Here is a 21,933-nt window from a genome sequence, read left to right on the forward strand (position 1 = left end):
CTTCTGACCGTAAACAATAGGACATGGAGCAAGAAAGCCCGAGACACCCAAGCCCTTCCAGAGAGGGGGCGTGGTCAGACACAGCTCATTTACATATTTAAAGGTACAGACACAGAAACCGCCTGTTCTGAGCAGGGCTGAAATAGAGGGATTTATAGACATGATCAAATACAGGATCAGAGTGGATTTAGAACAAGAAACTTCACACACATGTTTTGAGGAGCTCTGAGACTTATTTAAACTGGTTGAAAAGGAGAATAATATGTGATCTTTAATGCATTACTTCTAAATGTGTTTCTAAGTTTTGGTCCTTAATTATGTTTCTGGGATGATTGTTTTACCCCTAAAAAGTTTATATTCAGGGGCAGTATTTTCTGAAGTTACAGGAACTTTTTATGGGCAGCTTGCATGCTGAACATGTCTAATTGGTAGAGTGCTAGCAGCATTTTAAGATGCCTCAACGTCATCTTTTCTTATTGCTTTGATTGAGAGCCCCCTCATGGCGGAATTGACATATTTTGCCTTTGAAGGTGTGGGTGCCTTATGTGAAAACTCTTCTTCTTTAATTTCAATTACTCATGAAAAACAAAATGTAGAAAGGATGGTCAAACTTATGACAAGTGCAGAGAGTGACCTTTTAAAGCTACATTCAGTTTCCTTTTGACACTCAAGAGCAGAAAAATCCTCATCTCTACTGCACACGGTCCTGCTGCCTAATAAACAAAGACGCTCTGATTAATTTTTCAAAAGAAAATATTTATTGAAAATGCAAATGTACATTTGTATGATACAAATCCTCTTTACTATCAAAGTGGGATTAACATTAACAAATGTTTGTTGACAGAGAAACATGTGTCGAATATTTCCCGGGATCGTGTTGGATTTGTTTGTTTTCTTTGTGACCCAACAAGAGAGAAAAAAAGATGTCCTCTCTTTGTTTACAAAATCAGAATGGCTGTGCTCTATCAAACTCCAATAAATAAATAAAGTGCTCCACATACAGCTGGAAGTCAATCAACGAATAAAGCTTTGCTAGTATTGATTATATAAAAGTACATTTCAGATTACTCAGTGTACAGTTGATCGTTACCTCTCTAGAAGTGAAAAATAGAAGAATTTTACATTTCAAATGATTTCTCAAAGACAGTAAAGAAAGTTATTTACAAAAAGACGGCACAACGCACACGGTTCAGGGTCACCATATGACTCTCTGAAGGGATCGTCTGTTTCACAAAAAAATCATTTTCAAATCTTTCACTTCTCAGCCAATAAACACCACACAAAATATCAACTCTTACTCAATTCCTCTGCTAGACATTTTCTTTAACGGCTGGCAGGTACGTGGAGGAGTGGTAGGAAAGTAAAACATTTGAGCTCAATCTGCAGCATGTTTCTAAATGTATCAATTATAAGTTTGATAATAGTTAAGTAAGCTAATTAGTAGCATGCTAGATGCTTATTAGTCATTATTAAACAATTAGCCACTGAGCAGTGTTTGTCATATGTAGGCCGCTGTCTTCTCTTTGTGACCCTTTTTTTAAATTTCACTAGGGAGGTTAATATCAAAGGATCAAGTCCACATACAGCAGGCTGTAATTTCCAGCTGCCTGCTGAGTAAAAACGACCCATTGTTTACACCACAATACCACCTACCTGCCAGCAGAGGCAGCAGGACCCACGACTGTTAGATCAAGAACCAGTCAGTCATGCACTCCTGCCAATCACAGCTCAGTATTTCACACTCTGAACCCTTTAAAGCAACATGGCTGTCCGATGTTTATTTTCTTCCTCTCCAATATCTTACAGTTTAACTGCATGTAACTATAAACAGTGTGTGTGTATATATGTGTGTGTGTGTGTGTGTGTGTGTGTTTAGGACCATTGGCAGGAGCAGTCCGTTGGCTCCTGGATCGTGTAGCTGACCCACGTTGAATTGCTGCTACAGTAAAGTTGCACGGAGCGCCGCTGCAGCCCCGTCTCCCTGCAGCACTTGCAGAAGCGAGCGTATGTGTTGATGTTGTAGTTGTAGATGCTGGCAGACGGACACTTTCCATCACATGACACGATGTTCACCTGCAGGACACAGAGAGTCGGTACAGAAGATAGCTAAAGCTTGGTAGCAGAAAAGAAGCAGTGAGGCAGTTAAGTAGAGTTAACTCATTATCAATCATAACAGGTCCAATACATACTTTTTTTATTTACCTGAAGTCAAGTTACATCCACATTTTTGGTATTTCTAACTTTGTTTTGCTTGAGCTAGAGCTGCCCAAGCAAAACTCTCCAGTGGGGGTTACAAGATAGATTGGAAACGTGTCCCTTAATGTGTCAGATTTCAGGTTGAATCATTATGCAGATGATACACTGCTCTCCCTTTGTAACATTATATATATGTCAGCTGTCCTTTACTATTGTTTAACTATGTAAGCCCAGCAAAAAAGCTGTTGTATTTTATTATCCCAGCTACTGTAAGCTGACTTATTATATCTGTATTGTTCTTTATTTCTTTTTAAAATGTCTGATAAGGGCAACACATTGCTCTACAATGTTCCTAAAGTTTCCTGCTCTTCAGGTTACAAGATTTTAAAAATCCTGCAGAACCCTCATCTCGACACAAGATTAGCTGAATTTGCAATGTCTGATTAGTTATGTATTAAGTTTGCCCTTTGTCGTTGGTATTATAACAGAAGTTGTACAAATGTTCCAGGTTTTTCATGTTTGTTCAAAATTGAATAAAAAGGACCAGCATGATTTCACATCAGATACAAACATACCGGCCTGTTGCTGCGACAGTCGTTCTTTCTGATCGTCATCCTCACTGTGACCTTCTGACAAGACTTCCCGTCTTCTTTGCCTGGTCATGTAACAACAAACCAAATAAACAACAAAAGCAACAAAGTTGACGTACAAATTTGCAGCAAAACATGGAAATTGCTGCATTTAGAAGACACAGCAAACACCAAGATGTATTTGTCCTGGGAAGGACAAATGCTGCAGATCATGCCCAAGCTGTCAAGCTGTTTTAGTGGATGAATTAGTGAGAAGAAAAAGAGCCAAGAAATGATTAAGGAAAGGTTTTTAATCAGAAAGTAACAAAGGAGGAAGCTTCCTGGTAAGCAAGAAATGTCAAATTAAGCATCTTCTGAGAGCGATAACAAAAGTATTAAAAAATATTTTGGGATGATGAGATCCTTGAAGAAGATGAGAAGTATTTATCGTGAGAACAAAAAGACGTGAAACAAATCTCAATGAACATTTTTTAAACAACAAAAGACAGTTTTGGCTCACATGCTCCGTCAACCTTTGTGCCACATGTAAACAAATAAACAAAAACAAATTAGAAAAAAGTTAAAGCTGCAGTGTGTGGCATTTATTGTTGTTCAATATTAAAGGTCACATATTATCCTCCTTTTCAACAAGTTTAAATAAGTCTCAGAGCTCCCTAAAACATGTGTGTGAAGTTTCTTGTTCTAAATCCACTCTGATCCTGTATTTGATCATGCCTATAAACTCCTCTATTTCAGCCCTGCTCAAAACAGGCTGTTTCTGTGTCTGTACCTTTAAATGTAAATGAGCTGTTTCTGACCACGCCCCCTCTCTGGAAGGGCTTGGGTGTCTCGGGCTTTCTCGCTCCATGTCCTATTGTTAAAGGTGAGAAGGCAGACTCAGAGGGCAGAACAAACACCTAGCTGTGGGAGTGTCACCCACCTGGGGGAGGAGTTACTGCCATTTGTGATGTGATGAAGTGAAATCTCCAAACGGCCTGTTTGAGCACACATTTTCTAAAAAGTGGAGCAGTTAAAAGACGGAGAGAATGGACTTTTCGCATAATTGGGGGGTTTGTAGACGGACTAGAGACACATATTAGTGTTAGAGAAACATGTTTAGCATAATATGTGACCATTAAGATTCCTTAGAAACACGTTCAGAATTATTTTACTGCACAATGACTTCTTTTTCTTATAATATTTAATACAATTGTGATGATCACACTTAAGTACTTTATTCAAATACTCTTGTACTAGATTCAATTCTCTATGGGGTAGTACATTTGCTTGAGTAAATCACTTTTTAAACCTTTATTATATTTGCATCTGACTTCCATTACCTATTATCTGAGTGTTTCTAAATATTTGTCCAGACGTTTGTTTAGGTGTCTGCACTGTTGATACTTTGATGGTTAAATGCCTCACAGAGCAGCTTCAGTTTCCGACACAGCTCCCTCTGGTGGCCAGGCAGCGCTGCAGCATGCAGATCCTCTACAGCAGCTACATGTTTTAAAGAAAAGGTCCCGCACACCCACACCAGAATCTACAGACACATACAGACATCTAAGCCCGACTACTGGGCCACTACCAACAGTACATTGTTGGCAATCAACAATGCACTGCCCAGACAGTGCTAAATGGGGGGTGGGGGGAAGAGTTTACAGTAACTGTGGTGGATTTATAATCCATATGATCCACGGGGAGGGTCAGGGGAGTAAATTATTGTCCCTGTCCACTCAAGTGTGTCAGCATTTTTGGCCTACAAGAAAAGGGGGTGGACACAACCAAGTTAACAGCTCCAAAAAGAGGGGTGACTGCTATGCCTGCAACAAATAGCATTTTTGAGGAGTTTTTGAATTAATTTCTACTGATTTTATTTCTCAAAGACCTGAAATGAGACAGCAGTTGAGAGGACTGTTTTGCAGAGGGGGGGAAATGTTTTAGTGAGACTTTCCTGTGTCGTCATTTTGTTGTTGTTTTTTGAGGGAGTACATTGTTGAATATCAACAATGGCACTGACAAGCCTTGTTGTTTTTATGTACCTCGTTCACAGTTTGTGTTAACTGTGGGAGTCAGGGGGCTAGTGGGGAAAGGGAACAGAGAGAATCCAGTACCTGGTGGGATTGGTACATGAATGATGGTAAGCTGCAGCACATAAACCCATAAACCCACTTTGCATTCAATCAGACGCTTCTCAGTGACACGTCAGAGACGTTTTCTGTTGACATTTTGTTCTGATTTCACTGAGAAGCATGCTGACAGATCTCCCGAATCTGAATAAACAGCAGACAGATTATAAGAACTGGGATCCAGCCCTGACAATGTGCATGATTTTATTTTGGACTGAAACAGACCAACTGAAGGGCAAACATGTTGGAAACATGTTGAGCGGCAGATGAGTGCACTCTTCAGTGTCAGCTGCAGCCTACAGAGCGACACTAGCTACATTTATGGCCACTACACTCAGATCAGATACTCACATGTCTTGCAGCATCCGTCCATATAACTTACGACAGTTCCACCGATCTGAGTGCAGAGAAGAGTCAAAGATTTAACACAGCGGTAAAGATAACCTTCATAGTGTGAGACCCTCAGAGAAGGCCCTGAGGAATGGGATTTTGTGAAAATATTCAATGTGTTGGAAATTTACATTTTGAGCGTCCTCGATATACAGTATGCTTTAAGATAACTGCTTTTTTTTTAACTTTGTCTGAACTCATCTTTATACTTGACTTACAATAAACCAACCATCACACATTTGATATGTAAATGTTTATTTATTGAAACCTCACTGTTTTCTGTATCTGGAAAAAAGCTTTCTGGGAGCTCCTGAGCTCTCTAATCTCATTGGTGGGGACGGCCTGCTGCTATCATCCCTCAGTATTTAACTAATCCCTTCACACACATTCATTCACTGCCGACCAAGAGCGGGAGCATATTGGGGTTAAATGTCTTGCCCAAGGACACATCAGACATGTGGCTGCATGGAACTGGGGATCGAACCTCCGACCTTCCGGTTAAGAGACCACTGAGCCACAGCCGCCCATGGTGTACTCGTGCTTTGTGCATTATGTACGTTTTTTCATGTGTGTGTTTCTGTATGCTCACCTTCATACACTCTGTTTCATTAAAAGGCGGGCAGCTGAAGGAGTAGGAGATGAGTGTGGGTCCAGATAAAGTGTCAGTGCAGTCGAACTTCATGCAGTTTGAAACCCACGACCTCCCCGGCTAAAAAAAAAACAACAACACATCAACACCATAAATATCAACAACAGACTGTAGCAGCTACGCAGTGCTGTAAGGGATCCATACAAGCATTGTTGAAGTTACAGGATGTGTGAGGTATTTAAGAAAATATGTGAAATAGTCATTATTACTAGTTTCTGGTTAATTTGAATGTAGCTGAATTCCTACCTTATAGAGAACTGCTGTCCCATTCTCATGTTCATAGAGGCAGGAAATATTCTTACAAACTCCGCAGCACGTCGACTGATCCTTCGGGGGGATGTACATCTGATTCTGAAACATACGTCAAGTCATCAGTTTCAAATGCAAGCTGCATTGCTAAATCAGATTTGTTTGAAAGGACGAATACATGGAATTAGTTCAAGACCCAGGTTCAAAGGGCAGCAAGTGAAAAAGTTGCACTGGTGTGTGTGTGCGGTGGTCTTACTGGTCGGCAGTGGGCGGAGCAGTTGATGCTGCTGGTGCGTAGCAGGTGGAAGCCGCTCGCAGGGTCGAGGCTGCGGCTGCACTGCCTGCTGTGACACAATCCGTCTTCATCGTGCTCCACCAGAGTCTGACCCGGCCGCAACACGCTTCGCTCTCCAAACACACATACCGCCTCACGCACTGGACACACACACACACACACACACACACACACATAAACAGAAGCAGGAAGGAGGTCACAGTGAATAGGGCTTCATTTTTTTTTGCTTTGTTAATTTAAATTTAAGCTTTTTGGTAACCTGAGCAAAAATCTGTGAAATTTCTTTGATTTATTTTTCTGATTTTGTTGCTCTCTCAACAATTCATGTGTTTGTGCATCTCGTGCTTTGTGGTAGTATTTTTTAAGCCAAAATCTCCCCCTGCTTTCTTTTAACAGTCAAATATATCACTCATCGAGGATTTTTACAGTGCTAAAAAAAAAAAGTTGCCCCCCCAGCAGCAGTAGATAGAAATAGAAATAATCAATCTTGCAACTGATGATTTCTTTTGCTTTTTGAGGTCATACAGAGATATCAGCATTACATTCAGCCTGCTTCATAACCACCTAAAAATCTACTCATAGCAGCTTTAAATTGTGAATCAATTTTCATGTTTACAATAAAATATGAAGCTCATCATTATTATTACGATAAAATGTGTAGTAGATATGAAACAATGCAAGTCTAAGTCTGAGTTTTCTCATCTCGAACTTGAAGCAGTTTCCCTCGTCTGCAGCACTCACCACACTTGTATCTTTTGCAGGCACACTGGTTCTGTGGGTCGGACAGGAAGGCTCGGTCCAGCTGTGCAGCCTCTCCCTGCAGAACACAAAAAAGAACCAAATCAAAAACAAGTAGAGCAAACACAGACACACACATAAAACACACAGAGAATAAGGAACTATTATAAATGGACAAGAAGAATAAAATTATGTTTTCCTTTTAGTATCTTTGAGATCTCAACCTTTTTGGAATGAATAAAGTTTTTCATGTCTGTCTTTTCGGCATATTTTGTTTTATTTATTTTTTAAAGCTCTGAGACTCTCAAAGTTCGAGCAGCCATTACATCAGATAAGTTCCAAACACATTAAATATGAAGAAATTAAGATTTCACTTGCAAAAACAGATAAACGCTTGTTCTGGAAAAAATGCGCCGAGAGCCTAAGAAGCTGCTGTTTTCTGATCTTATAATCCGTTTTTGGTGCAAAAACCCAATAAAGCATATTGGAAACTGGGTCAGAGCCACCCAACTACAGTTTGAGTGATTCTATCTGAAGAAGAGTTTTATAAAAATGTATAAAACTGGTTTATCTGCTTTTGCAAATGAACTCTTCAAAAATGTCAAAAGAATACAAAAAATCATGTCGTACCAGGCCGCATTTTGGGGAGGTGATCTTTTCACAGGAACACTCTGAAAAACAGCAAACATGAATTATTTTCTACTCCACATGTCAGCTGCGTTTAGACTCAAAGCTGAGACTAAAAATAAACCATTCTATGACCATAAACCAAACATGTTAATAAAGGGTTGTCTTCAAAAAAACAAACTTAAACCTATCATAACCAGATCTTATGTTGCTGTTGATCTTAATCTCCATCTGATGTAGCTGTGACTTTAAATTCATTTTAAATGTTCCTCTTGTAGCTGGCTCTACTCGTCGTACCACATGATTGGCTGGGACAGCAGCGACCCGGAGTGGAGACGGACGACACCGACATCCCGACAGGACAACTCAGCTGAGGACACCTGTAGGGCTCACACACTGAAAACACACACAAACACACACACACACAGGCACATAATGCCATCATGTATATATTCAAAGTTTGTTTGCTGTCTGTTAATATATTACATAAGAACATAATGTGCTCTTACCACACTGGTAGGCGGGGCAGCAGTGGTCTGTGGTGTTACCGTCCACCGTCAGCACCTCGCCATCCTGACAGCGAGGAGGCGTCTCCGCACAGGAAGAACACACTGCAGAGACATACACACTTCATACATCACACTGATCTTATCATTTACTGAAAGGTTATTAAGAAGTAGAAGACAGCATTTCAGCTGCTGAGTTTTCAGACTGACTGCAGATGTGGGCGAGGCAGCAGCTGCCGTCGGCTCGGGTGGCGATCACAGTCTGGTCCTCTCTGCAGGCGGGAATATCGGACTCGCAGAGGTCGGGATCACACTCTGTAACACACACACACACACACACACACACACACACACACACACACACACACACACACACACACAGACATTGTTTATTTTTAAAACGAAGCTGCAGGTTGGATAGAGAAAGCTTGGATAAACATTAATGTTGGAGCAACAGAAGCCAATACATTCATGATTTGTTTTATGTTTTCCCCCTATGATGCACAAGGAAGGCCAAGAGCGAGCTGTAGAGTTAGAAGACCTCCGTAAGTTTGTGCTTGAATCAGCTCACATTCAGGAAAATTGGCCAATTAAACTATCAATCAATAAATGTGAGGACAGGGAGGAAGTTAAAATGCAGAATATAAAGGCAATCTTCCAGCTGTGAAGTGGAAGTTATCGTGGCAGTGATTCAATTTCTGAAGACACAAAATCTTTGTGCTGGTATCAGCTGATTAACTCTTAATACAGTGAAAGTGACAGTACAGTAAAGAGGAGCCATCGCTCTATTGTTCGGAGGGTTTAATGATAAAGAGATAAACTCACCGCACACGTAGTCCGGGCAGCACGAGTCCTGTCTGTAGTACGACACCAGTTTCTCCCCGTACTTACACTCAGGAGGGAGCAGCTCACACAGACTCTGGTTACACACTGCAGAGTCACACCAGTGATTAATAATCTTAATCTAATAATTAATAATCATAGAAAAAAAGAAAGTTGTAAGATTCAGATGCTTGCTTAAATGAGACCATGCTCAGGGATCCTTGTTGGTCTTACCGCAGACTCTCTGTGGGCAGCAGCTGGTGTCGTCAGCGAGGCTGATGATCACCTCTCCTGCTCTTTGGCACACGGGGGCAGCTACGTTGGAACAGTTGTACTCAATGGGAACGATGGTGTCGTTGTCGCAGCGGTACATGCAGCAGGCGTCCTTCGAGGCTTTCCAGATCTCACCGTGTGCATGAGGAACACCTGAGCTGTCAGTGCAGGCTGCAAACACACACAAACAAATAGCATGCACACAGAGAGACACTATTTTAGGTTATGGAAATTAGCTTTTGGGATTAAGGCCAAGTTATTATTTCGAACAGCTCCAGACCTCCCTCTCTGTAGTGCAGACAGGTACTCATGTCTTACCACACTTCTCAGGTGAGATGCAGAGGGCGGAGTACGGCCGATGGAGGAGAGTTCCCTCCGGGCAGACGCAGCCCTCCGTCAGGCCTGAACACTGGTCTGGGTCTGAGTCATAGTCGTGGTTAGGGCAGGACTGAGACGTGCAGGTGGGAAGACATGCCTGATATCTCAGAGTGTCGGGACACAGGAAGGCTGCAGGAAGAGAAAACAAACATGTCAGTGCTTCAAGCACAAAACTTTGTTTGAGACGTTAAACCTGGTACACGTGTGGTGGTGTACAGAGCTCAGAGCTGGATCTGCCTTCATGGTATTATATTGCATTGTGAATAATTAGTGATGTTGGCCTCATGTGATTCCAGTTCCTTTTAAATCGTCAAACGAGAAGCACAGTTGTGAATAATGTTAATTTTGGCTGATTTCTGTGTAGTCTGGCTGGCTGACGGTCACACTGTCATGGCTTGAATGTGGTGAGATTAAATAGAACAGAACCAAAAAGGTTTTTAAGAAAATCTACCAGAATAAAGTCAGTGGAGGCACTGTGAGTCAGAGACAAATTTCCCCATGGAACAATAAAGTGTAAAGTATCTTATCGAGATGCTGGTGAGTCAGACTTGAGACCCTTTATGTCACAGTGTTGACAAATTGCAGACACAGCCCCCCAAAAAAGTTTTATTAATCACAACATGTGACGTTTCTCGGCGTTGAGTAAAGCCTAACCCTCACTCTACAGGAGTTTTAAAATCCTATCCGACACAAGCATGCTCACGCTGCAAGATATGAAAATCATGGCGCATCACATACTACATGATTTTACAAAGATTATCGTGCCTGGTGGAGGAACGAGCTCATCCAAACAATGGGTCTGGGGGTTCAATTTGAGATTTTAATGCATTGTGCAGAGAGGCAAAAACATTGAATATAAACAAACACATTTTGGTTGTCTGGGGAGACGCGGACCTCAAACCGGCCTGATTATCCTGCAGTCTGAGCCAGGCTTTAGTGTGTGGGCTCATCTTCCACCACCCTTAGATCTGGCAGTAAAAAAAACGAACTCAGAGAAGCTAAAAGTAGCTGATTGTTTAAAAAGGCTTCTAGAAATCTTACGGCAGTAATCTGGACTCCTCCACTCGATGCAGATGTTGAATTTGTGGCAAGAGGCCACGTAAGCAGCCAGGGCCACACACTGGTTGTTGACATACTCCGCGTCCCGTACCCAAACCTCACAGAATGTGCTTGGTGGGACCTAGAAACAAAGAGAAAATAAAACATAACATAAAATAACATTTTACAACATTAGCTTACACTAGAGGTTGTATTTTTTCATCATTGGATGCTTCATAAATCATCACTCCTCATTTCCCAGTACAGGTTATACCAGTAGTTCAACAGCCTATGTCTTTTAATTCAACTGTCAAAAGCTTTTGCTTACATAAGAGAACAACATTAATATTCTGAACACTAACTAATGATTCAATGGTTCACATACAAATGCATGGCAGGGAGAAAAGGCGTTCTTTTGCAGCATGCTGAGGCAGCTGGAGCAGTCGCTCGTGGAGCAGTTGTGCTCTCGGCGGCGGCTGTGGCTGATGTAGCTGGTGGTGTTGGGAACCTGCCAGCTGTCGATGAAAAGAGCCGGATCTTCATTTACACCCACTGTTGTGCCGTTTGCCATGGTCAGGTCATTTGTTGGGTCCCCGTCACAGAAACCTGAGGAGAGTGTGAGGGGGGTTTTGTGCTCATTTACAAGAGTTCAAAGTTAAAGTAAAAAATTAAACTTGCTTTCACATGATGCTGCTGTAACCCTACATATCAGTTTTACAAACTCACAAGTTGGAAGTGCCAAAAAACGCAATTCCTTTACTGGCCAGTTGGGGCAGAGAAGTGAATAATTTCACTTTGAGTCTAAAAAAGAAAGGCTCAACTTTACAGCTAAATCAAACATGTTAAAGCCTGGTATAGTTAGGGGCATGGCTGCTTTAAGACAGAAGAAGGTGCTACTAGCTGCATGCTAGGTGTCACCTCAGCTAGCTCAATGAACTCGAAACGCTCGGCTATGTTTGTTTTGTTGGTGACTTTTGGCGAGTTTTTCCAAGCTAATATCAGAAGTGTCTTACTCTGACTTTTATAGCACTTGCAGACCAACTAAGAACTCCTTGCTCCAGATTTTTTAGTGAGTGAATTCTAGTTTTAATATGCTAGCACAACTAATAAGCATCCACTGGCTTCTTTCCTACTCCACATACTCTCCAAATATGGTCAACTCTGGATCCATAAAAAACCCAGGCTTATCTGTTCTACAGTATATAGCTCGCCCTCATGAAAGGAAATTTATGTTTTTATAAACACAGAGGTTAGGGCTAGAAAGAGAACTGATACTGGGGAAATTGTGCAGGGAGTAGGAGTTTGGCTGCTCTTACCACAGAGGCCCATGGTGGGAAGCTTGTTGCTTGAGCCTTCAGTGTCGATCACCATCATGCCGGTGCTGTGGTACCACTGCAGCTTGAGACCGGCCGGGCTGCGGATCAGGTACATGTTGCCGGTGTCGTATATCTCAAAGCCAAACTTTTTGAAGCGAGGCTTGGCATACCGAGCATTGACATAAAGCTGAGGGAAAACATCAAACGCATGTTATCCTGATCTGTAACAGGAGCATATAAAACACCTAAAAAGTGTTTCCTTTACCCTCCTCTGCAGCCTGTTGATGATGATGTGGTTAGAGTTGTGGGTGATGTTGAGCGCCACCAGACACAGGTTGGTGAAATTCCAGAGGAGCTTCAGAAAAGAAGAACATCTGGTCAAAATCAATGGCAGAAAAGTCAGTGACTTACATTGAAATCTGCTAAGTTAGATATTGACTCACAGGTGAATCAGAGTCGGCAGGACACTCCTGAACCAGGATGCTGACAGTCTCATTGGGCAGCTGGGTCACCACATATGAGGCAGCCTTGTAGATTGCAACACTGTTCCCATCAAACGTGATCACATTCAGATCTGGAAACATTGAGCAGCGACCTGAAAAAAAGGAGGGAGAACACTCAAAATCAGGAAAAGGTTAATGGAATCACTCAGAGATACAACCAAGGGGGATATCATCGCTCAGGTGAAATACAAAATCAGGGGGTTGCTCATTGTCACTCTATGTCCAAGCTTGAAACTTGAAGTAACTGTTAATAGAAATTCAAAAATAGTTTTCCTCACATGGACAGTCCCACTTAGGGCAGCACTTGTCTCCATTGACCAGTATGGCAAAGCCGAGCAGGCCGCAGTTCGGAGGGTCAGAAGTGAAGGGGCAGCTCTGGGATTTGTTGAACAGGACAAGCTGGTTGTTGACGCAGATGTACTTTGTGCATTCATCGACAATCTCAGCATAAGGAGGCTAAAAAGAAACCAATAAAAAGCTGAAAATCAAGGGTACATGGTATAATAGAAGATGTGATATAGGGACTAACTCCTAAATATAGAAATAAACTGCATTATCACAATGTAGATTCCTGCTATGGGATACACATATATGCCTACCTCAGTGAGCAGAATTTCTACATGATTCCTTCACAGTGTTAAAATAAAAGAAGCAGAAATACCACCATTTCATCATCAATCGACTTATAAAGTACAATTCTGAAGACCTAAGTTCGGCATTTTGTCCACTGCGACCTTGGCTTTTATGGTTTTTAAACAGATTGTTTATAGACAAGGATTGGATATGCATTTCTACATCTCTATCCTTGTTATCAGGTCACCATGCGAATGACTTGTAAATTATAGGTGGTCACAAATTAAAGCATGCCCTGCTTTATGGTCTACTGTACTTGTAATGAAACCATAATCAGCAAAAATTTGCATCTTGGGGTTTTGACAAATACTTAAAAGTAGAGATTACAGCAAATTATGTCAATGTATAACAAGTATACCTACAGTGCACATCCTTGTAGGTGATACAGCTATGGGTATTGTCCCCTCTGTGGTGTGTCTGGTTGTTTCTGTTGGTGAATGAGGCGACGTCAGAGCAGCAGGTGTTGTTGCACTTGGAGTGGTATGATCCACTGTGTCCTGCTCCGTTGTCCTTCCTAAGGAGGCTGCTGGGACTGAAGTTGTAGAGGGAGTGGGAACACCAGGCTTCTGGGTGGAAATCGGTGTTTCAGGTGGCGGTGTAACAGCTTTGGAAGTGGATGGTGACATGTCAGTGTCTTTTATTGTTATGGTTTTCTCAGGTGTTGATGACTCTCTGGTGGTCACCGTAGGGATAGCTGTAGTAGCTGTAGGTGTTGTTTCAGGAGGAACAGGCATTGAAGAGGTTATGGTAGTTGCTATGGTAGTTGCTGTGGTAGTGTCTGCTCTTTCTGTTGTTACAGACTCTGTAGGTGTTGTAGACGGCACTCTTGACATGGTTGTTGTGCCAGGGCTTGGTGCGTCAGTTATAGGGACAATAGTGGTTGATCTGGTAGCTTCTGTTGGTGGCCTTGTTGCTATAGTAACCCTTGCAGTGATTGGCCTGATGGTTGACCTTGGGGTAACTCTTGCTGTCACAGGAACTCTTGGGGTTGTTCTGATGGTGGTCGTCTGAGTGCTGGTGGTAGTCGTTGTAGCAGGTGAAGCTCTTGCAGTGGATACCAACCGAGTGGTGACTTTATCCTGGAAAGTTGTCGTCCTTGGTGCTGCGGTGGAAGTAGTTGTCTGCAGCTGAGACCAAGATGGAGGTGGCTCAGCAGTGGATCTTGTTTGCAACTCCTCTCTGCTGGTTGGTGTATGTGTTGTCTCTGTAATGGGCTGTATGATTACAGGTCCGGGAGTGGTGGTAACAACACCTAGTGGGGCTCCTGTGGAGACAGTGGTGAGAAGTGTCTCAGGAATACCGGGTGGAGGTTGGTGTGTGACCAGTGTATTGGTTGTGGTGGCAGGAATTTCTAAGATTTCTGGGGAAATTGTAGTTCTGGTGGTGGCTGATGTGGCAGCAGATGATGTAGCAGAGGTGGGAACCACTTTGGATGTTACAGGAAGGCCAGACATTTCTGTAGTTTTAATGGATGTGACAAAGTGGAAGTCAGTTTCAGAAGTGATCTCTGGTTTAGTCTTCATTGTAGGACTGTAGCCAGGGATGGAGGAGGTCTCCCAGTGGGAAGGACGCCACTGCTCAGAGGTCTGAGTGGTAGACGTAGTATGGGTGGAGCTTTCCGTTGTTGGTAAAAGTGATGCAGCAGTGGTTTGTGGAAGAGACACTGGTGGAGAAGTTGGTTTCGTTGTAATAGTGGAACTTACGGGCACACTGGACAATTCTGAAACCTCTGGAGCTCTTGGAGTTGTGGTTTTCTCTGTTGTGGAGACAGCAGCTGACCAGGATGTTCTCTCAGAGTAGGTTGTGGTGGTGAATGCAGAAGAGGTTGTGGTGTCTGTGAGCTCTAAAGTTGGCAGTTCAGTCGTTGTTCTGGTAGTTGCAGGTATCTCAGATACAGTGGATTCAAGTGTGGTCGCTTTCTTTGTCGCTGTTGTTCTCCAGTCTGTAGCTGCTGAAGTAGGAGCAGTTGTAGTTGGTGCTGTGTGGATTGTGCTTGATGTTGGTGACTCTGGAACAGTCGTTGAAGAAGTTGTCAGTTCAGTTGAAGTTGTCTGATGAATCTTCTCTGTTGTGACAGGTGGTGATGTTGCCTCTGGACTTATGTACACTGTTGGTCTACTTGTAGGGAAAAGTGCAACTGGTGTGACAGATTCTGTGGTTTTCACTGAGGTGACTGCGGGTAATGGCACACTTTCTGTTTCTACAGGTGTTGACATTGGGAGTGGTGAAGAGGTTGTGGAGACTGTGCTTGGAGGGATAAGTGTAGTTGTTGGGGGAGGTTGCTCCACTGTGACAGGCTTGGTGCTGGTGTCTATGGATGCAGTAGTAGATGCACTGGGTATAGTAGTCCTTTCAGTAATTCCAGATGTCTGCGAGACTGGCTCAGGTCTTGGACTAGTAGTGGTTACAATTGGAGTAACTGCTGCTGATGGAGTTGTAGCCTCTGTAGTGTCTTTGGTTGGGTGTAGGACAACAGGAGGGGAAGCAGTGATGGTAGTTGGTCTTGGAATGGTGCTTGTGGTAGGTGCTGAAGCTATAGATGGCTGCAAGGTTGTGGACGTTGTGGTGTAGAGTGGCTGTAGGAAGTCTGGCTTTGTGGATGAGGTGACCCAGAGCAGTGCTGTGATGGCGTAGGGAGCGCTGCTTGTTCTGAATGTACTGGAAGTAAAGGGGTTACTTGTAGAGCTAACTGCTCCAGTCGTCCTTAATGTTGCACTTGCTACAGTTGTGGCCGAGGCTTCTGTTTCCCTAACAGTAGAGAGAGGCTCCTCCACCTCTGGCCTGACTGCAGGGGGCGCTGTTGATGAAGAAGGGGGTCCTACTGTTGTAGAGAGCTCAGGAGCTGCAGAGGGGGCGACGGTGGTTAGATGCGGTTGCTCTTCAGGCACAGATGGTAACTTAGATGATGTGTGTGTGCTCACTGCAGGGATAGAGGTGGTGAATTTAGCGGTAGAAACAGTCTGCAGAGGGTTGGAGGATGCTGCTGTGGTCGTCATGGTCTTTAGGGGGGTTGTGGAGGCAGCAGGGCTTGAGGTGATTGATGAAGTGACAGCTGCAGAGGTTGGATGAGCAGTTGATGGTATTACAGGCTTCACAGCAACTGGGACCTTGATGCCTGAACCCAAACAATAAAGAGTGTGTTAGAGTTGGGCTGAGCTCAGCTATGAGGTGCCCTTAGCTCAAGACACTCCTAACCTCTATGGTAGATGACCTCATAGTTCATTGTCTCTGTTCTTTTAAAGAGAGAGAGCAGACGGTAGAGGGCAAAGGTTTTATTACCTTCCACATATGATACCTGTTCTTAAATGGTTGGAGGTTTTTTGTGTTGCACACACAGTTGCAAGGTTTTTACAGTGACACAAAGATTACATTTGCAGGCCGAAAGATAAGATAGTAGCTAAATCTGAAAAATGTGCATTTGAGAGAACTACAACAATGGGCAACACTCACAGTCTTCAATGTAGACACACCGACGGGTGACTTCATCCAGGACCATGTGCGATGGGCAGACAGGAAGACAGCCCTCCACTCTGCACAGAGAATAACACACAATCATGAGAACTAACCCTAACCCTAACCCAACAGAAACCGTTGCACTTTAAATAATACAAGCATGCAATGAACAAAGGACAAATTTCTAAAAGGAAGACAAAATCTATAAGTTGTATTTGTGGTCAAAGAGGATGCAGGATCACATTAAATTCCCATATGAACTATTCTGCAAACTGAGTGAGTTTTGATTAGATTTATTAGACAGGTGAAACTTCTCACTCTGGGATGCTGACACAGGCTTCAGCTGACGGGTCGCTGCAGGTCTTGAAGCAGGGGACGACGCAGGAATCATACCTCCACTGACACCGAGGAGCAGGTTGAGAATCTGGGCTGGGACCTGATGTGTAACACACACGCAATGCAGATATTTTACTAAGAAAATTGGTCATGTTAAAGAGAAAATAAGTCCATCTCTGTGCTGCTGTTGGGACAGAAGAGGTACAGTTGATTTGAGTTCAGATTGCTTGCTCAGCATTATGTCTGTATTAACACTCTGAACGCTGAACTTCTCCAAAATCTAAAGATCTCCCTTTAGCAGAGAAAATATGTTTTGTCCTATTAGTATTATTTTTGGAATATTCTTGATTTCATGTTTTTATTTATCTGTTACTTCTGTAATGTTTTTATTTGTTGTATTGCAATTTTCTGTAATACATGCTGAAGTATCAAATAAATACATTTTCTTCTTCAAACATTCGCTCATAAGCTGACCTCTGCATATTTACATTGATATGATTTATGTGCATTTGCTTGTCTTCAAAGTCAATAAAGCATGAGTATTTATTATTTATAAAAATAATTATATAGAATAGTTTTTACTTTTAAAGGTCATTCCTCTCGCTCTCTCTCTCTCTCTCTCTACCAGGTTTCTGACTCTATCCACTGTCCTGTAATAATGTAATCTACAATAATCTACAATAATGGCATAAAAAAGCCCAGAAACCAACCTTAAAAAACTCAGTTAACCATGATCTTATGAAATGGATTGAAACAATGTCTCGTCACAATACATAAGCCATACCGTGTTGCAGCAGGGTCAAAAATATACAGAAAACTGCTCTGGAGTAATCAAATAAAAACCCTCTCATTAATAAAATCCTGGCAGTAAAGTTAAATGTAAAGATAAAATTATTAGAACTATGTAGACTAGCTTAAAAGGACCCACAAATGTTTCCACAGAGCAGTAATGTAATAAACTTAGAAAGCCATTAGTGTGTGTCTGATGTGCAGCATTCACTACTGTCAGAGGAAACACAATCTGCTGCCGGCTTCTCAGCCTTTTCCATTAGCTAAACTAAAACAATAAATTCTGAGGTATTTTTAGAAGCAGTTATTTGGCAGAGCATGCAGGCACAGGAGTCACTGGTCGTGACCTTTGACCCAAAAACAGAAAGCTTAATGATGCCTGATGGGGTCAAAAATATAAACCCAGGGGGCACTGGTAGCATAGTGGTTTGTGTGGAGGCTGTTTAGTCCTCCAAGCGGGTAACTCTGGTTCGAGTCCGAGCTGTGGCTCCTTTCCTGCATGTCATTGCCCTCTCTCTTTCTCTCTCTCTCTCTCTCTCTCTCTCTCTCTCTCTCTCTCTCCTGATTTCTGACTCTATCCACTGTCCTCTCTCTGAAATAAAGGCATTAAAAGCCCCCAAAATATCAACCCAGAATACAAACCGGTTCCCACAAAGATCAGTTTTATGCAGATATGAAGTCAAAGGAGTCAAACTAAAACAGAACTCAAGGAAATACAGACGAATTCTGCTAGTAGACCTGAGCTTTAGCACTCCAAAGTTTCACCTGAAGCCTGCTAACACTTTGAAAACAGCTTCTAAATAATATAAGAATTTAATTAAAATGAATTTGTCTTAATCTGTTTAATGTTGGAAAAAGATTTGCTTGACAAAAAAACAAACATATAATCTTGCCAATTTGGGCCGCTTCAGTGCTGCTGACCTGTGAGTCTGAACAGCGTGGCCTTGCGGAAGCTGTCGGTGTGTCTGTGTTTGAGCAGGTGGAGGCGGGGCAGCATGGCGTACAGGAAGAAGCCGGGTTTGGCGTGGGACTCCAGCGAGTCGTAGCCGGGGATCCAGGTGTTCCTGTGGAGGATGAAGGTGGCCCCGTCCCAGAATGCCTCGCTGTCCTCCCACTTGTTCAAACTCACTTGGCCGCTTGGGCTCGCGTACAGGAAGTAGTTTGGTCTGTCAGCAGCCTCAAAGGAAACCCGGGATGTGTCTGCACAGATTGAAACAACATATTTGATCACAACAACAAGAACCAGATGAAGACAGGAAAGGACAGAGGACAGGCGCTGACATGACGGAGCTTCTCCAACTCTAAATGTACCTACTGAGAAACTAAGCTGTTGTTTATTGTCTGCACAAACTCTTTACAAAAACACCAAACTATCCAGCTTTTAAACACTCTATTTGATCTTGTGCTGGCCACGATGTGTACTGTGAAATTATTGTGATTCTTAGTTGAAGAAAAGAGCAAGAAACAGGATTGTTTTTTTATTATTATTACTCATCCTCGGCTTAATCGATTGAGCTTGAAAGAAAAAAATAGAAGAAGGGGTAGGACCCTTCAGAACAGAGACCTGTTGAAGCCAAGGATGAACATAAGTGTATCTTTGAAGTCTTTTTTTAAAGTCACTTAATGTGTTATATTTGGGTGATTTGGGTTATTGTTTATGGTATAATTTATTACGGGATTATATTGAGTATGGAACTAGTGGGTCACATGGGTATCTGTGGGGATGTTGTATTGCTGATGTATTGATTTAACTCACCTGTTCACCTTTTATTCTCAGTGGTATTCAGCTGGGTAGCCTTATTTTTTGACGACTGCTAATGCTTTTAGCTCACTGTGATGACTTTGATTATGAGTTAATGTACAATATCATCCTTAGATTTTTCTTTTAACATAAAAGTCAAACTTATTTTTTGTATCACAGTCATTTTTTGGAAAGCGCGTCAGACAAGGTACTAGGCTCAGAGAAGTCTATTCCTGTTCTACCTGTAAGTAACTCAAATGTTTTCCTGTTGCAAAAGCAGCAAGTGAAGGCATTTCTAACTTCAGTAGATCAGAAAACACTGAAGACATTTTTTAATCTCTTTAAATTCTTCTTGAAAAGGATCCTCATTACATCAGTATCACAGCTCCCATGCAGTAAGAGTGAGAGAAACGTGTTCCAGCCTTGGCTTTGTGTCCAGCCTGCAGCTCAGGTTCCCATATTAGCATTTAGCAATCTGATCTCTGAACCCGTCTGCCACTGAGGCTCATCTCGTCCATCAGTGTTTTTACCGGATCATCCAAACACCGTTAAAAGCAGAGGAAACAGAGGAAGAGGAGAACGAACTACTGGCTGACAATTCTCTGACTTCATCAACATCTGCGGCCCAACTCTGCCGTCTGAAGAGGAAGAACTCACCGTGTGGTCGGGCTCTGCTGAGGCCTGGCGTCATCATGAACTGTGACAGGACTCGGGAGGCGGTGATGTCACTGAGGTTGCCGCGCTGCAGGAAAACCAAACCGCTGGACCTGCTGGCCGCCAACCACGTCGTCCGGTCCCTGAAGGTGATCAACCTGAAGGGACCTTTACCCAGAACTGCAGACAGGAGGACGTGTTAGTGTAGTATTTATGAAGATGTCATGATTGCAGATTCTACAGACTTTCTGTTGCAGTTTGACTTTTTTAAACTATTGTACACAGATTATGAACTTTTAAATGGGCTGATGAGGTCAAGTTTCTGTTTCTCATTCATCTTATCCTGTAAAAAAAAAAAAATGTTTTATCGACAGCTTCACATTTCTTAGAGCTGTTTCCATCATTCAAAGATTTAGCCTGTGTGTTTGATGTTGTTCTCAAAGCTAACATGTCATATGTGGAGAGGTCGTCGTACCTTTGTTGTAGTATTCACAATCATACGCTGCAAAGGGAAGCAGAGAGAGAGTTAGTTCCAGTGATAGTTAAAGGTTCTTTATAGTCATGACAAACATGCACCAGGGTCGTTTATGTGTTCACTCATTCAGTGATTCACTCCCTGAGTTCTGACTTACGGCACAGGGATGGGGAGCGCCAGTCCACAGGAACGCCCTGGTGGCAGCAGCGCTGGGCGTAAGCCGCCACGCTGGTGCAGAAACACTCACAGTCTCCTCCGCGACTGCAGGCACATGTGTCTGCCAGGCAGTTCATGTAGAACCAGGTGACATCCACCTGAACATAGAGAGAAAAATATTTTTGATAAATAAATAATAATTCAGCTCAAAGATTCACTCATCTTACAAAAATACCAAGAATGGAAACAAACGTTATTTCGGTCAATTATTTCGACCCTTTGATAATGCTGATTGGTGTTGTATTATATATCGTTGGAAAGCCTGATTAGTCACCTTTACAACGATGTATAACTTATAAGGATTGTGCAGTCGTGGAATGAGCAACACAGCTAAATGTGTGGGTAGCGCCCAAGAAAAATGTGCCAAAATCCCCTGCAATATTCTCTTGTTGGTAACACCAATCATTATTATTAAAGGGGCGAAATAATTGACGGAAATAACGTTTCCAAACTTTTTTTGAGTAGTTTATATATGAATATTTTAATTTAAAAGTGTTTGATTAAATTAATGCATTAGAAGGAGTTTCACATAGCAAACTCTGGATTTCATTTCATCATACTAAGGTACAAAGCAGTATAATGTGAATCAGAGTGGACTCTACAGTTCAACATGAGACTTTCAGAGCTTTCAAACAGTGCTACTATCTGCAGGGTAGTTGTGTTCAGCTGTACTGTATGTTTACTCACCACTGGGTGGCAGGCCTGGAAAACCTCACTGAGCAGCACGGCACACTGACGCTTTGCAAAAGGCTCTCTGAGAGGACTGAGGCTGCAGGGGTGTCTGATGTCTGGGCTGTTCACACACTGAACACACACACACACACACACACACACAAACATGGACATTGATGTCTACATACAACTTTTCATCAAAGGTTGAGAAGTAGGTGTGAACATTTTAGGGTAATCTCAATTTTTTTTATAACATTAAAGTGCAATCCAAAGGGCTTCACAGTGT

At 42.4% G+C, this 21,933-nt stretch overlaps 1 protein-coding gene across 1 annotated transcript in view; it reads right to left on the bottom strand.

Moving 5' to 3' along the window:
- Window positions 1-735: 735 nt before the first annotated feature.
- The window catches only part of otog (otogelin), a 58,299-nt gene continuing 37,101 nt past the window's right edge, over window positions 736-21,933 (bottom strand). The window contains exons 27-55 of the mRNA XM_065953254.1: window positions 21,663-21,779; window positions 20,917-21,073; window positions 20,760-20,786; window positions 20,288-20,464; window positions 18,811-19,089; window positions 17,083-17,200; window positions 16,762-16,841; window positions 13,674-16,426; window positions 12,957-13,134; window positions 12,619-12,770; window positions 12,441-12,530; window positions 12,176-12,362; window positions 11,245-11,465; window positions 10,863-11,001; window positions 9,762-9,950; window positions 9,405-9,614; window positions 9,174-9,278; window positions 8,559-8,663; window positions 8,352-8,453; window positions 8,140-8,238; window positions 7,846-7,886; window positions 7,219-7,294; window positions 6,439-6,617; window positions 6,180-6,284; window positions 5,874-5,993; window positions 5,246-5,291; window positions 4,808-4,879; window positions 2,772-2,851; window positions 736-2,073 (exon numbers count right to left, since the gene is read on the bottom strand). Of these exons, the coding sequence (XP_065809326.1) occupies window positions 1,873-2,073; window positions 2,772-2,851; window positions 4,808-4,879; window positions 5,246-5,291; window positions 5,874-5,993; window positions 6,180-6,284; window positions 6,439-6,617; window positions 7,219-7,294; window positions 7,846-7,886; window positions 8,140-8,238; window positions 8,352-8,453; window positions 8,559-8,663; window positions 9,174-9,278; window positions 9,405-9,614; window positions 9,762-9,950; window positions 10,863-11,001; window positions 11,245-11,465; window positions 12,176-12,362; window positions 12,441-12,530; window positions 12,619-12,770; window positions 12,957-13,134; window positions 13,674-16,426; window positions 16,762-16,841; window positions 17,083-17,200; window positions 18,811-19,089; window positions 20,288-20,464; window positions 20,760-20,786; window positions 20,917-21,073; window positions 21,663-21,779 (6,405 nt within the window). The 3' untranslated portion in view covers window positions 736-1,872. The remainder of the gene's footprint in view (window positions 2,074-2,771; window positions 2,852-4,807; window positions 4,880-5,245; window positions 5,292-5,873; window positions 5,994-6,179; window positions 6,285-6,438; window positions 6,618-7,218; window positions 7,295-7,845; window positions 7,887-8,139; window positions 8,239-8,351; window positions 8,454-8,558; window positions 8,664-9,173; window positions 9,279-9,404; window positions 9,615-9,761; window positions 9,951-10,862; window positions 11,002-11,244; window positions 11,466-12,175; window positions 12,363-12,440; window positions 12,531-12,618; window positions 12,771-12,956; window positions 13,135-13,673; window positions 16,427-16,761; window positions 16,842-17,082; window positions 17,201-18,810; window positions 19,090-20,287; window positions 20,465-20,759; window positions 20,787-20,916; window positions 21,074-21,662; window positions 21,780-21,933) is intronic.

This window comes from Labrus bergylta, chromosome 3, assembly GCF_963930695.1.
Source record: "Labrus bergylta chromosome 3, fLabBer1.1, whole genome shotgun sequence".
NCBI lineage: Eukaryota > Metazoa > Chordata > Actinopteri > Labriformes > Labridae > Labrus > Labrus bergylta.